Here is a 14,041-nt window from a genome sequence, read left to right on the forward strand (position 1 = left end):
TGTCTCTTTGATGACCTAGCCAAAACAACAGATTTTTCTTCCACACATTCAACACTGTAATGTGCCAAATGACCATGTCCAAAACTGAGCCAAAGTAATCTCCCATCTCTCTGTCTCTCATTTTCTTTCTCTCTCTCTTTTTTGAGACAGTCTGATATAGCCCAGGCTAGCCTTTAACTTGCTACGTAGCTGAGTATGGTCTTCAACTTTAGCTTTCCTTGCTTCTACTTTCCAAGTGCTAAGACTACAGGCACACACACCACGCCCTGCTCAAACCCGTTCTACCTACAAGTTGATTTTTCTCAAGTCTTGCTCAGCGATAGAATGCTAGCTGATAAATGGAAGGACTGGAACAGAGAAGACTGAGGGAAACCAAACAACTCAAGACTGAGAACACCGGTACCAGTGAGTAACAGAGAGAAGGGCTGCTTCAGAAGACATGTTCAATCACTGCAATGAAGATCTGAGTTACCGCCCACTCAAGGTGTCCAATAAGGGGTTGGAATATACGGCATTTATAGGTTGGCATACCTATACTGTGTCTTAACAGGAGATAGAATCACCTGCCTACACAGGAAAGTTAAAGTCCCATGCATTGGGTTGAGCACTCCAGAACTGAACGCAAAGAGTAGAAAACATTTTCTCTGTCAAACACAGTGGCTCACACTTATAATCCTAGCTTCCAGGAAGTAAAGGAAAGAAAATTTCAAATTCCAGTTGAGCCTGGGCTACACAGTGAGATCCAGTTTCAAAAAGGGGTGGATGGCTAGGTGACTCAGTAGTTAAGAGTGCATACTGTTCTTCAAAAAGACCCCAGTTTGGTTCCCTATACCCATAGCAGGCAGCTCACAAACAACTGTAACTCCAGCTCCAGGAGATCTGATTCCCTCTCTAGCTTCCATAAGTACCTATTCATATTCACTCCCCTTCCTCATAATATAAAATACATACAGCAGGGTGTGATGGTGCATGCCTTTAATTCCAAAACTCAGGAGGCAGAGGCAGGTGGCTCTCTATGAGTTCCAGGCTAACCTCATCTACATACTGAATTCCAGGCTACATACTATTGTGGTGTATTGTGTTCCCCAAAATATTGTGTACCCTAATAAATTTATCTGGGGTCAGAGAACAGACAGCCATTAGATACAGAGCCAAAAATGGTGGCTAGAAAATGGGTCAGAGCAAGCTATAGCAGAAGCTGGGTGGTGGTGCCTTTAATCTCAGCACTTGGGAGGCAGAGCTAGGCAGATCTCTGTGTATTCAAGGATACAGCCAGCATGGAGACACATGCCTTTAATCCCAAAGAGCGAGCCTTTAATCCCAGGGAGTGATGGCAGAAAGTAGAAAGATATATAAGGCGTGAAGACCAGAAACTAGAAGCTTTTGGTGGTTAAGCTTTTAGGCTTTGGAGCAGCAGTTCAGCTGAGATCCATTCCGGATGAGGACACAGAAGCTTCCAGTCTGAGGAAACAGATCAGCTGAGGAACTGGCAAGGTGAGGTAGCTATGGTTTGTTCTGTGTCTCTGATCTTCCAGCATTCACCCCAATAACTGGCCTCAGGTTTGATTTTATTAATAAGACCTGTTAAGATTCCTGCTACATACTATATAGTGAGACTCTGTCTTTAAAAAAATCATTTATACCTAGCAGTGGTGGCGTACGCCTTTAATCCCAGCACTCGGGAGGCAGAGGCAGGTGGTTCTCTGTGAGTTCAAGGCCAGCCTGGGCTACCAAGTGAGTTCCAGGAAAGGCGCAAAGCTACACAGAGAAACCCTGTCTCGAAAAACCAAAAAAAAAAAAAAAAAAAAAAAAAAAATCATTGATATTGTTCCTGCTCCTATCCTTTTCCCAGGGATTACAAATCACAAATCTATAAACTCCTGGAAAAATAACTAGCCCACCTAGCAGATGAGTAGCTATTCGATATGTGGTGAATTAATAAGGAGTTGGAGATGTAAAAAGGGCAAGTCTTTTTCATCATATGCATTAATAGGGAGAAGAGGTTCTGTCTTCTTTTCCATGTCTAAGGTAACATTTTTGCGAGTAGTAAGTAATTAAAATTATAATTTAACTAGTTTATTAATTGATGTAATAACCATCAACTAAATACACTACTGATTAAATATTAAGCTAAATCTGTTTGGCACAGGTTAAATTAGAAGCTCTTATAGCATCAAAAGAAAAAGCCTACTGTACTTTGCACATATATCTAGCTGCAAACTGTAAAAAGAACTACTACAGGGCTTAGAAACAAGTGCTCAGGATGCTCCCTTGAGTACTGTGCAAACAGTATCTGCAACTGGAAAGAGGGTCCAGGTCATCCAGATTGGTTTAGGAAAGTCCAGTGACTAAATGTCTTATTTGTGTTTTGGAAATGTGCCCTCAATGGTGTCTGAGTTCACAAGGGAAGTTGATTTCTGAACTGATAATCTGCCTGCTGGAGGAAAACTGATATCCAGTGGAAGAGAAGCAGCCAGGCTAAAGCAGCTTTTTTGCCTTCTTTTGATCACCTCTTCCACTGTGTGTAAGAAGATATGTCAATGGTGTCTTTTGTCTGTAGCTCTTCCAAACACTTCATAAATAGAAGGCAAGGGAAGTATAGACTGAAAAGAAGTGAAGACAAAAATCTCAAAACACTTATCCTCGAAAGCCACAGAACACAAGCATACTATTAAAAATAGAATGAAGGTGTAGTAGGAACCAGGGATCTGTTAGTGTTACCTATTCTCAATTAAATGCAGATCACAAAAGGGGTCTTGATGGGAGAAAGGGAGTGTAGCCCCCAGGACATCTAGGCCCTGGAATTAATCTTAACTGTTTGGTGATAGCAAAGCATGTGACTTTTGAGGGCAGCAAATACCTGCAATAATGACTGAGTCAGTTCGGGCTGGGCCAAATTTCAGTGTCATCTCATGCTTGTGTTTATGAACTGCCAAGTGGTCCTCGTTTGTAAATCTCTGAAATGAAACAGAAGTGGAGATGTGAAAAAGGAAGGGGTAAAACAACAATGACAAAACCAACCAACCCTCCTCCATTCAGTGCTCCTTCAAAAGGGCCTACCAAACAGAAACACGGTACAACGACACTGGTCCCCGGAAAGAGCGAATGGAAAAGGAATAGAAAGAGGAAAGTTGATGGAAATGATAGAAGAGATGAAAAACAATGGCACTGAAGGCAGGGAAGAGAAGAGAGAGCTCCCAGCACCAACTGCTTTCTCTCACAAGGAGAGTGGGCAGATTGTTGCCAAGGTACAGTCTAAGTATGAAAAAACATTAAGGTAAACTTGTGAACAAGGGCAAAAAAATTTAATAATAACAATAAAGAGGGAAGAAGAGAAAGACTGGGAACTCAGTGGTCATCACAAAAACAGGAAATTTCAGAACGAAGCTCTCTGTGGTGGAGCTGAATTGGAGTATTTTATGTGGGGACTAACCGGGAGATAAATTATGCAGGATTAGGAGAACCATTTAACTTCCTGGCCCCCACAATGCTGCAGCAGGCGCCTTTGCGGCTATTTGGCTCACAGTTTTAATGAGCCAGGATGGAACTGTAGATGACAGAGGCCCAATGGCCAGCAATAATGGCACACACCAGCCCCATTGGCCAAATGCTGTCTTCCTTCATCAGGCAGTCTGCCTGGGCTCCAGAAGCAATAAAGGGGCCAGTACAATGCTGCTGGCTGTATAATGACAAAATAAAAGTGCAAGCAAAAAGGAAAAAAATAAGGGTAGAGAGGAGCCTGTAGGCAGAATGAAAGAAAAGGAGACATTACACCGATTTTCGTGCAGAGGTTTCAGTGAGAACAATGAAGAGGTAAGGCAAAGTCTACCCCCATTTATGACTAAGGCAAGGTTACTGGACAATAATTTATGTTGCTACTCTTTTAAAGGAGGAGGTAAAAGGAACAGATGAACAGCAGTAATTCAAAGTCCCTTTGAGGCCACTGGCTCTGTTTTTTCATTAGAACATCCGTGCCACAGAAACCGCCTGGCCGCTGCAGGTTTCCACAGCCCCTTAGCAGAAAGGCTCTGAAACATGGTTCTAGTTGTCTTGTTTCTAAAAATAGTGACTGCTTAGTCTCTTGTTTTTACTTTTTCATTAGATATATAACTTACCACTAAATAGCACACCTATAGCCCTTTTCCCACGGCCCTTTACAAACAAACGCAAAGGAGTTGGTCCCATCCTAGCTCCCATATGGTCAGGTAACAACATCAAACTGGTCTTGGCTTCCTCATTTTACCCAAATTTTAAAGCTGTTTAAAAATTTATTTTATGTGTATGATTTTTTTTGCACACAAGTCTGTATATCATGCATATGCCTGGTGCCCACAGAGGTCAGAAGAGGGTGAAGAGGGTGTCAGATCTTCTGGAACCAGAGTTAACAGTTGTGAGCTGCCATGGGAGTGCTGAGAATTGAATTGGTGTCTTCTGGAAAAACAGCCAGTGCTCTTAACCTCTGAACCTGCCCCTTTACCCAATTAATACCTAAATCCAGCATTAACAGTTAAGATCCTTTTCCAGGAAAAGCATATAAGCCTAAGGAGCATGGTTCAAGTAAAAGAGGATCTAGGACAAAATGGACATAGAAATGTCCCTAAAGAAGCTCTGTGCACCAGCTTTTTCAATTATAGATTTGCCCCTAAGGGATAGGGTAGGAGAGAAATAGTCTGTTAACTGGGTTAAAAAAAGTCACTGTGAGGATCTGGGCCTGCCATGTATTTGAAAAAGGGAATCAATCGAATCTAGTTGGCAATAGAGAAAACAGCATTCTTTTATGGTGGGTATGAAGAATAACATTAAATAGGCTTGTAGGTACTAGTAATGTTATACTATAATAATCATTTAAAAAGTATTTTGATAAGATGGGTGTGGTAGTGCACGCCTTTGATCATAACACTCAGGGGGCAATAAAGGCATACATATCTCTGTGGGACGGAGACCAGTCTGGTCTACATGCAAGTTCCAGGCCAGCCAGGGACACATAGTGAGACCCTGAATAAAAAAAGAAGTATTTTTAGAGGAACTTAAGGGAATTTCATGTATGCTGCTTGAAAAAATTGCACAATGTTCTAGAACCTGGAGGAGTAACTTTTACCCAAGAAGACCTCTTCCATTAGAAATCCTCCTCCTCTCCACTCCAAAGAAGTTGAAACATTTTAAATTTCTTTCAGATTTTGTTTTTGGTTAAGAATTTTCAGTTTTCTTCCTTATTCTCCCCTGCTTCTCCTACCCCTTTGTGTGTGTGTGTGTGTGTGTGTGTGTGTGTGTGTGTGTGTGTGTGTGTGTGTGTTGGATTAGAGGTGAAACTCGGAGCCTTATGTAAGCTAGGAAAGAAGCACTTTACAGTGCTATACAGCCCTCTATGTATTGTATTCTACGGATTTATAAACATTACTCTGAGCTCAGTGTGGTTGTGTTCCAGTTTCGTAGCAGCACTTCAGAGGCAAAGGCAGATGGACGCCGAGTTCAAGGCCAGCCAGGTCTACATAGTGAGACGCCATCTTGAAAAAAGCAGAAGCAAACAAACAAAACATTCTTCTGTGTATAATCTGAATATGAAGTATCCCCCAACAGGCTCATGAATGCAGTAAAGGGAGAGGCTCTGACTTAATCAGTGAATTAATCTACTGATAGATTCATAATTTGATGGCATTTTCTGAGAAGTGGCTGAAACTTTCAGCAGTAAGGCATCATTGGAGAAAGGAGGCATGTTACTGGACTCTTTATGTTACACACCTCTCTGTCTGTCTGTCTGTCTCCCAGTCACGGTTGAGGTGAGCAGCTCTACTCTATGGTGCCCTCCACCATGTCTTCTCTTCACTGCAGAACCACAGTGATGGGATCAGCTGACCAAGGACTGGAAATTGACACTGCAAGCCAAAACAGATCCCACTGCTCGGAAAACACTTAACTCACACACTCTGACAGACAGTTTGTAGTCTTCACCAAACTACTGAAAGCGTAAAAAAAAAAAAAAAAAAAAAAAAAAGGCGAAACTCTGAGACATAACAAAATACAGTATACTTCAGGAAAAGGGATCTATGGGGTTAATTTCAAGAAGCAGAACTAGCTTGATACTGACTCTGATTACCTACCTTCTTTCTTTTTTTTTGTTTTTGTTTTTTTCACCGTGTAGTTTTGGTGCCTGTCCTGGATCTCACTCTGTAAACCAGGCTGGCCTTGAACTCATAGAGATCCACCTGGCTCTGCTTTCCAGTGCTGGGACTAAAGGTGTGTGCCACCACCTCCCGGCTGATTAACCTACCTTCTGCTCTTTCTGATACAGTTCTTGTCAATTATGGTAAAGGGAGGAGAGGCAGCTGACTGAAGCTTCTTGAAAGTGAGTGTCAATCTGGCTATTGTTTTATTTTATTTATTTGTTTATTTTTTGAGACAGGTCCTTACTGTGTACTTCTGGCTGCTCTGGAACTTGTGATGAGACCAGCTGGCCTCCATCTCATGGAGATCTGCTCACCTTTGCCTCCCCAGTGCTGGGATTAAAGGCATGTGCCACCACTGCCTGGCTTGGATATTGTTTTAAATATTTTTTAGCTGAGCACAGTGGTACATGCCTTTTTTTTTTTTTTTAAAGATTTATTTATTTATTATGTATACAGAAGAGGGCGCCAGATCTCATTATAGATGGTTGTGAACCACCATGTGGGTGCTGGGAATTGAACTCAGGACCTCTGGAAGAGCAGAGTACTCTTAACCTCTAAACCATCTCTCCAGCCCCGGTACATGCCTTTAATCCCATGCAGCAGGCGCCTTTGTGGCTATTTGGCTCACAGTTTTAATGAGCCAGGACAGAACTGTAGATGACAGAGGTCTCTGTCTAAAGCCAGCCTGGTTTACTTATTGAGTTCCAGGCCAGCTAGGGCTGCACAGTGAGACCCTGTCTCCACCATCACTGTTCTTTTATTTTCTCTCATTTCTAATTACTTAATTTTTATGCATTTGTGTATTTTGCCTCCATGTATGTCTGTGCACCATATGCATGGGTGATGCCTACAGAGGCCAGAAAATGGCATTATATGCCCTGGGACTGAAATTACAGAGGGTTGTAAACTGCCATCTGAGTTCTGGGAGCTGAACTTGAATCCTCTGCTCTCTCTCCAGCCTCTCACTTTTCCAGAAAGTTTAAATGTTTTTATTTTATGTGTACGAGTGATCAGCTGCGTGTCTGTGTGTGTATGTCTGTCTGTGTGTCTGTGTGTCTCTGGTGCTCTGGAGGTCAGAAGAGGCTTTGGGTACTCTGAACTGGAGTTACAGATGGCTGTGAACCGCCATACGGGGTTGGGATGGAAATCCTCTGCAAGAGCAGCCAGTGTTCTTAACCACTGAAACTTCTCTCCATTTCTATTTCCTTTCATTTATTACAAGTTAAAACTTTAACAATTCTTTAGGCCACAGGCTAGAGGATAGAGCTTGTGGTAGAGTTTTTGCCTAGAATGCATGAATCCTTTGGTTTTCTCCACCACTGAAAAAAAAAAAAAATCTCTAGATCAGTTTGTCAACCAAAGCCCACCCTTGTCCCAGGGATTGAATTCTGAACTTCATACTTAGGAAATAATCTTTTTGAAAGCAATTTCTTAAATAGAATAGTAAAAACTATTGAGTGATTAAAAAAATCTGAGATTAATAGAAATGCTGATTATTCCACTGAATTTAAAACGAGCTGACAGGTTCCCCCAAAAAATTTTCTTTTAAAATTATTTAAAAATCTACTCCCTATTCCTATTGTTAATACTCTTAGTGGTCTTCCTTTGTTCCTTTGATTAAAGTTTCAGTAAATAGCTACTCAGGAAACAATTTGACTGTAGGATAATTATTTTCAATAAATGTACTATAAGTATCTCCTAGGCAATAGAGAGCTGATACTGTTCAAAATGGTGTCTGAAGAATTTGAATCATGCTGGATTAGGAAGGCAATTTATATGCTTAGTATATGATCTGTGTGAAAGTATAGACTTCAGTCTTACCTGCTTAAGTAATGAATGAGAGTAGTTTCTTGGTAAAAACAAGGAGGGCATTATATGCTAATTTGCACTCCATCCAGAGACCAAAATCCTTTAGATCTGATATGTACTATGCAATATAATACGTGGTTACTGAACACTTGCAATGTGACTTAATTTCTAATTGTTTTTAGAAAGTGTCTCACTGTGTAGCACAGGCTGGCTTCAAATTCCCAAGCCCTTTGCCTCAGCATCCTGAGTGCTGAGACCACAAGTGTATGCTAGCACACCTGGCTTTGCAATGTGGCTAATCTGAATCAAATGTACTGTTATTCAATATATAATAGCATAGTGATTTTTTTTTTTTTTTGAGACAGGGTTTCTCTGTGTAGCTTTGGCGTTTTTCCTGGAACTCACTCTGTAGCCCATAATTTTTATAGCGGTTACATGGGTGCTGGGAACTCAACTCAGGTCCTTTGCAAGAGCAGTATGCACCCTTAACACTGAGCCACCTCTATAGCCTCTTAATTACATGTTGAAATTATACTCTTTTAATTTTTTAAAAAAGATTTTATTTGTTTGTTTGTTTATTTATTTATTCATTCTGTATACAGTATTCTGCCTGCATGTGTCCCTGCAGGCCAGAAGAGGGCACCAGATCTCATTACAAGTAGTTGTGAGCCACCATGTGGTTGCTGGGAATTGAACTCAGGACCTCTGGAAGAGCAGTCAGTGCTCTTAACCACTGAGCCATCTCTCTAGCCCTTAAATTTTCTAAGACTATATTTATTCTTATTTTATGTGTATAGGTATTTTGCCTGCATATATGCATGTCTGTGTATTATATGCATGCAGTGAGTGCCCTTGGAGGCCAGAAGGCATTGGATCCTCTAGAATGGGAGTTAAAGATGGTTGTAACTGGTTATGAGCTGCCATGTGGGTACTAGAAATTCAACCCTGGTCCTCTAGAAGAACAAGCTAGTGGTCTTTTTTTTTTTTTTTAGACAGGGTTTCTCTGTAGCTTTGGAGCCTGTCCTGGACTAGCTCTGTAGAACAGGCTGGCCTTGAACTCACAGAGATCCACCTGCCTCTGCCTCCTGAGTGCTGGAATTACAGGCGTGCGCCACCACTGCCTGGTGGCTAGTGGTCTTAATATGAAGCCTTCTCTCCAAGTCCCTGAAATGATACTCTTTTGTATATAATGGGTTAAAAAACTACATTAAAATTAATTTTACTTGTTTATTTTACTTTTAACATTGCCACTAGGTCACTTAAAGTTACATGTGTGAATCACTTTTGTGTTTGCCTTGCATTTCTTTCTTTTTAAAACAACAACACACACACACACACACACACACACACACACACTTACTATTTTTAACTACATATATGTGTGTATGCCTATGTGTGGGTATGTGTATGTGAGTGCAGGTGCCCGATGAAGCCAGAAGCTGGAGTTACACGTGGTTGGGATCTGGCTGAAGTGGGTCCTGGGAACCAGACTAGGGACCTCTACAAGAGCAGCATGTGTTCTTCACTGCTGAGTCACCATCAGTTCACTGTATTTTCTGACAGTTCTGATTTAGATAAAATGCCCAAAGACACCATGACAAGATGGCATACTCCTGTAGTCCCAGCTAGCAGGAGACTATAGTAGGAGGACTGTGTGGTGATATATTATGCACCCCAATAAGACTTATCTGGGGATTAGGGGACAGAGCCAGCAACTAGATTAGACAGAGGCCAGACAGTGATGGCATACATCCTTAATCCTATCCATCTACATCTCTGTGAGTTCAAGGACACAGAGCCAGGCATGGTGGCACATTTTAATCCCAACACTTGAGATCTCATGTCTTTGCTTAGGAAGCACACACACACCTTTAAGCCCAGGAAGTAAGATGGGAGGGCAGAAAAAAAGTATATAAAGGCATGAGGAGACAGGAACTAAGCAGCAGTTCAACTGAGACACTTGGGGTGAGGACTCAGGCTTTCAGTCTGAGGATTCATGGAAACAGGATCGGCTGAGGAGTTGGCGAGGTGAGGTTGGCTGTGGCTTGTTCTGCTTCTCTGAACTTTCTGCTTTTACCCCAAAATCTGGCTCCATGGTTTTTTTTTTTTTTAATTAATAAGACCATTTAGCAATTTGTGTTACATGACTGCATGAGGCCAGGATTTGATGCTAGTCCAGGCAGCACAGTGAAAAAACCCTTGTACACACTAGACCTTCAGTTCAAACTCCAGCACTGCAAAAACCAACCAACCAACCATGGGAATTCTAATCACATGCCAATCTTCACTCTTTCCTTTTAAATCCTTTTTTCTCTACATGCAGCTTATATATGACAGTGCTTCTCTACCAGCAACAACTGATTATGCTTCCTAGAAAAAAACAGTAATGCTTGGAGACATATTTGTTCATCACAACTTACAGGATGCAATTAGCTCTAAAGGATAGAGGTCTGGGATGTTGATATATACTGTATATTGTATACTGCACAAGACAGCATCCCAAAGAATTATCTAGTTTCAGATGTCTTTTGTGTCTCTGTTGAGAAATTCTAGGGTTATCCAGGCTGTGGTGGTGCATGCCTTTGATCCCAGCACTCAGGAGGCAAAGGCAGGGAGATCTCTGTGAGTTCCAGGCCAGCCTGGTCTACAGAGCGAGTTCCAGAATAGCCAGAGCTACAAAGAGAAACCTTGTCTTGAAAACAAAACAAAACAAAATAAAACAAAAAGAAAGGAAGGGAGGAAGAGAGGAAAGGAAGAAATGAAGAATAAAGGAAGGAAGGAAGAAAGGAAGGAAGGGAGGGAGGGAGGGAGGGAGGGAGGGAGGAAGGAAGGGAGGGAGGGAGGGAGAGGGGGGGTGTTTGTGGTACAAAGACATACACGAGGCAAAACACTCATACACACAAAATAATAAATTTAAAAAAATCTATTCCAAAGTAATAAAGAAAGAGAGGAAGAAGAAAAAAGGCTATTTTTTCATTTTGTCTTTTTTTTTTTTGGAGCTGAGGATCAAACCCAGGGCCTTCCGCTTGCTAGGCAAGTGCTCTACCACTGAGCTAAACCCCCAACCCCTCATTTTGTCTTAACAAACTGCCAATATATATTTTTGGATATGAAACTTAGAAGGAAAAAAAAAGTATATGCAAAAACCTCCCAAATTAGTTTTGGAATCTTCAAACACTTAGGGTAGAGAAACTGGAAGATGGATACCAAAGGGATAGTAATTAGAAAAACAGATTAAATGGGATTCTCATTCATGGCCTTGTTAGTAATAATAGATAGAGATAGATAGTAATAATAATAGAGATAAAACAAAGTCAAAACAGTTTTGGCTGCTTTTGATTTTTTCCCTCTCTAATGGATTTTAAAAAATAAAAAGCAAAAGAGAAGTTTTTTATTTCTTAGTTTAAGATATATATGGATGAAGAGATAGTCAGTGTTTAAGGATACTTGTTGCTCTTGTAGAGGACCCAGTTTTAGTTCCTTTAGTTCACATACTGGATCCTGTCCATCCACAACTTCTTTTTTTTTTTTTTTGAGCTGAGGATCGAACCCAAGGCCTTGCGCTTAAGCACTCTACCACTGAGCTACATCTCCAATCCCCATCCACAACTTCTCTTCTCAACTCTGCAGGCATATACATGTCAGCAAAACATTCATGCACATAAAATAAAATATATAAATCTTAATTTTAAATAAGATTATTATTAAAAAGTAATAGGCAGCTGGACAGTGGTGGTGCACATGTTTAATCCAGAACTTGGGAGGCAGAGGCAGAGGCAGAGGCAGGTGGATCTCAGTGAGTTCAAGGCCAGCCTGGTCTCCAAAGCGAGTTCTAGGACAGTCAGGGCTGTTACACACAGAAACCCGAGTCTTGAAAAAAAATAAAACAGTGATAGGCATAAAATGCAAAGTCAAGACACACTATCACGAGGCCAATCTTAAAACTGATAGTAGACACTGAATAGACAAGGAAAACTGTTTCTTCCCTTTTTTGTCTTTCTCTTTTCTTCTTTTGAAACAAGGACTATGTAGTTCAGGCTGGCTTTGAACTTGTGATCTTTTTGTCTTAGCATTCTGAATCCTGGAAATGTAGGTGTGTGCTGCCACTATACCTGGTTGTTTCTTTTTTCCTCCCCCCTTTTTTTGAGAGTGTCTTATTCTTTAGATCAGGCTGGCCTTGAACTATGTAGCCAAGGCTAGCCTTGAACTAGTAGCCATCCTCCTCAGCTTCCAAAGTGCTAGGACTACAAGCTTACACTACCTAAACAGCTTTGGCTGGTTTCTGCTTGTTTGTTTTGAGACAGGGTCTCTCTACACAGCCCTGGCTGTCCTGGAACTTGCTCTATGTATCAGGCTGGCCTTAAAGCTATAGAGATTTGCCTGCCTTTGTCTACCAAGTGTTGGAATTAAGGATTAATTAATGCCAGCCCAGCTCTGACTGTTGTTCTTGGGGGGAAAAAAAAAAGGTGTGTGTGTGTGTGTGTGTGTGTGTGTTCAGAAGAAAGCACTGACTTCTTGAAGCTGGAGTTACAGGTGATTATAGATTATAGGAACTTAACTCTGGTCTTCTAGGAGAACAGCTAACTGCTGAGTCATTTTTCCAGTCCTGTCATGTTTTATCTATCTATTTATTTGTTGTGTGTGTGCAGGTGCACTCACTCACTTCTTCGTGGAAGTCAGAGGCTAACTTCAGCCATCTTTCTCTGTCACTCTCCTCCTTCTTTTCGAGAAAAGAGCTCTCCATAAACCTGAAACCTGCTGTTTCAAATAGGATGGCTGGACAGTGACATCCAGGGCTCCTCCTGTTCCTATCCCTCCAGCACTGGGTTTAAAGGCCTGTGCAACCACAACCTCCTTCTGTGAGACCTCAGGTGAGAGTTCTCCAGAGAACTCTGCTCCAGCGACCAGGGTCCTGGAACCAAGACAGCCCCAGCATCCGGAACTCAGGTCTTCAACGTCCTCTCTCAGCCCCGCCTTGTAGGCGTGACCAAAGCCTCAAAGGGGGTTGGAACTTCCAGATCAAAGCTGGAATGGCTACCCACTACACTCAGGCTTGAGCAAAAGCACTTTTACCCACGAAGCCATCTCTTTAACTCCTTGGATGTCCCTTAGTAACAATTTTCAGAACTACAAGATGGCTCCATTAGTAAAAGCTCTTGCCATTAAACTTGACAATCTGGTCTGTATCTCTGTCTTTCTGTCTGTCTCTCCCAATAAAGCTCTAAAAGGCAACTATGGCTCATGACTTTCCTCCAGCACCCTCCTAAAAACAAAACAAAATAAAACCCCCAAAACCTGACAATCTGAGTTTGATCCCCAGATCCACATAGTAGAAGCAGATAACTGACTCCAGAAAGTTGTCCTCTGACCTCCATGCACACACCCCCAAATAAATAAAATATGATTAATAATTTTCCATGGCACATTTTTGGTTAAAACCTTGTGTATTTCTAGTAAGATTCCTAGTCTCCTATCTTGTAATAGGAGAATCTGAATTCTCTCTCTTAGGAAACTAACTCAGTAAATGAAGCAGAGTGTGAAATGGCCTGAAGAACAAAGAAGGTGGGAACTGTAAGGGATAATTTCAATGAATAATCTTAAGATTTTTGTCTTGTTTGTAGCCCTGGATGGAATTTGTCATGCAGCCTGGAACAGCTTTGAACTTGCAGTGACTCCCCTGCTTGAGTCTCCTGAGTGCTATGATTACATGTGTGCATCAACAAGCCAGGCTTACGTGCTTAAGTGACTATATAGAAAAAGCACAAGTCTTTTTTCTTTTTGGAACTCACTCTGTAGACCAGGCTGGCCTTGAACTCAGAGATCTACATGCCTCTGCCTCCCAAGTGCTGGGATTACATTTGTGCACCATCACTGCCCAGCACAAGTCTTTTTTGTTGGAAGCAAATGAAGTCCTGAGTGAATGTACATTATTGACATGAACACAACCATGTCAAGGACTCCAATGCCTCAGACTTCTGGAAATGGCAAAACCTCTCCTGGGTCAGGAACAGAGGAATAGCAAAGTACCATTCCCTGGTCCTAGTACAAATGCTGACATTGTATGCAGA

General features: G+C 41.6%; 1 protein-coding gene across 11 annotated transcripts in view; it reads right to left on the reverse strand.

Moving 5' to 3' along the window:
* Positions 1-14,041, reverse strand: part of LOC118596894 (cyclic AMP-dependent transcription factor ATF-7) — a 100,394-nt gene that overhangs the window by 26,080 nt on the left and 60,273 nt on the right. For 6 of the 11 annotated variants that reach the window (XM_036207913.1, XM_036207914.1, XM_036207912.1 and 3 more), the window contains one exon: positions 2,861-2,957. The exons of 4 other annotated variants lie outside the window; for them this stretch is intronic. In XM_036207913.1, coding sequence (XP_036063806.1) covers positions 2,861-2,957 — 97 coding nt within the window. Of the gene's footprint in view, positions 1-2,860; positions 2,958-5,739; positions 5,811-14,041 lie in introns of those variants that run through there. One more of the 11 variants, XM_036207922.1, reaches the window with a different exon arrangement.

Source organism: Onychomys torridus, chromosome 16 (assembly GCF_903995425.1).
Source record: "Onychomys torridus chromosome 16, mOncTor1.1, whole genome shotgun sequence".
Taxonomy (NCBI): Eukaryota; Metazoa; Chordata; class Mammalia; order Rodentia; family Cricetidae; genus Onychomys; species Onychomys torridus.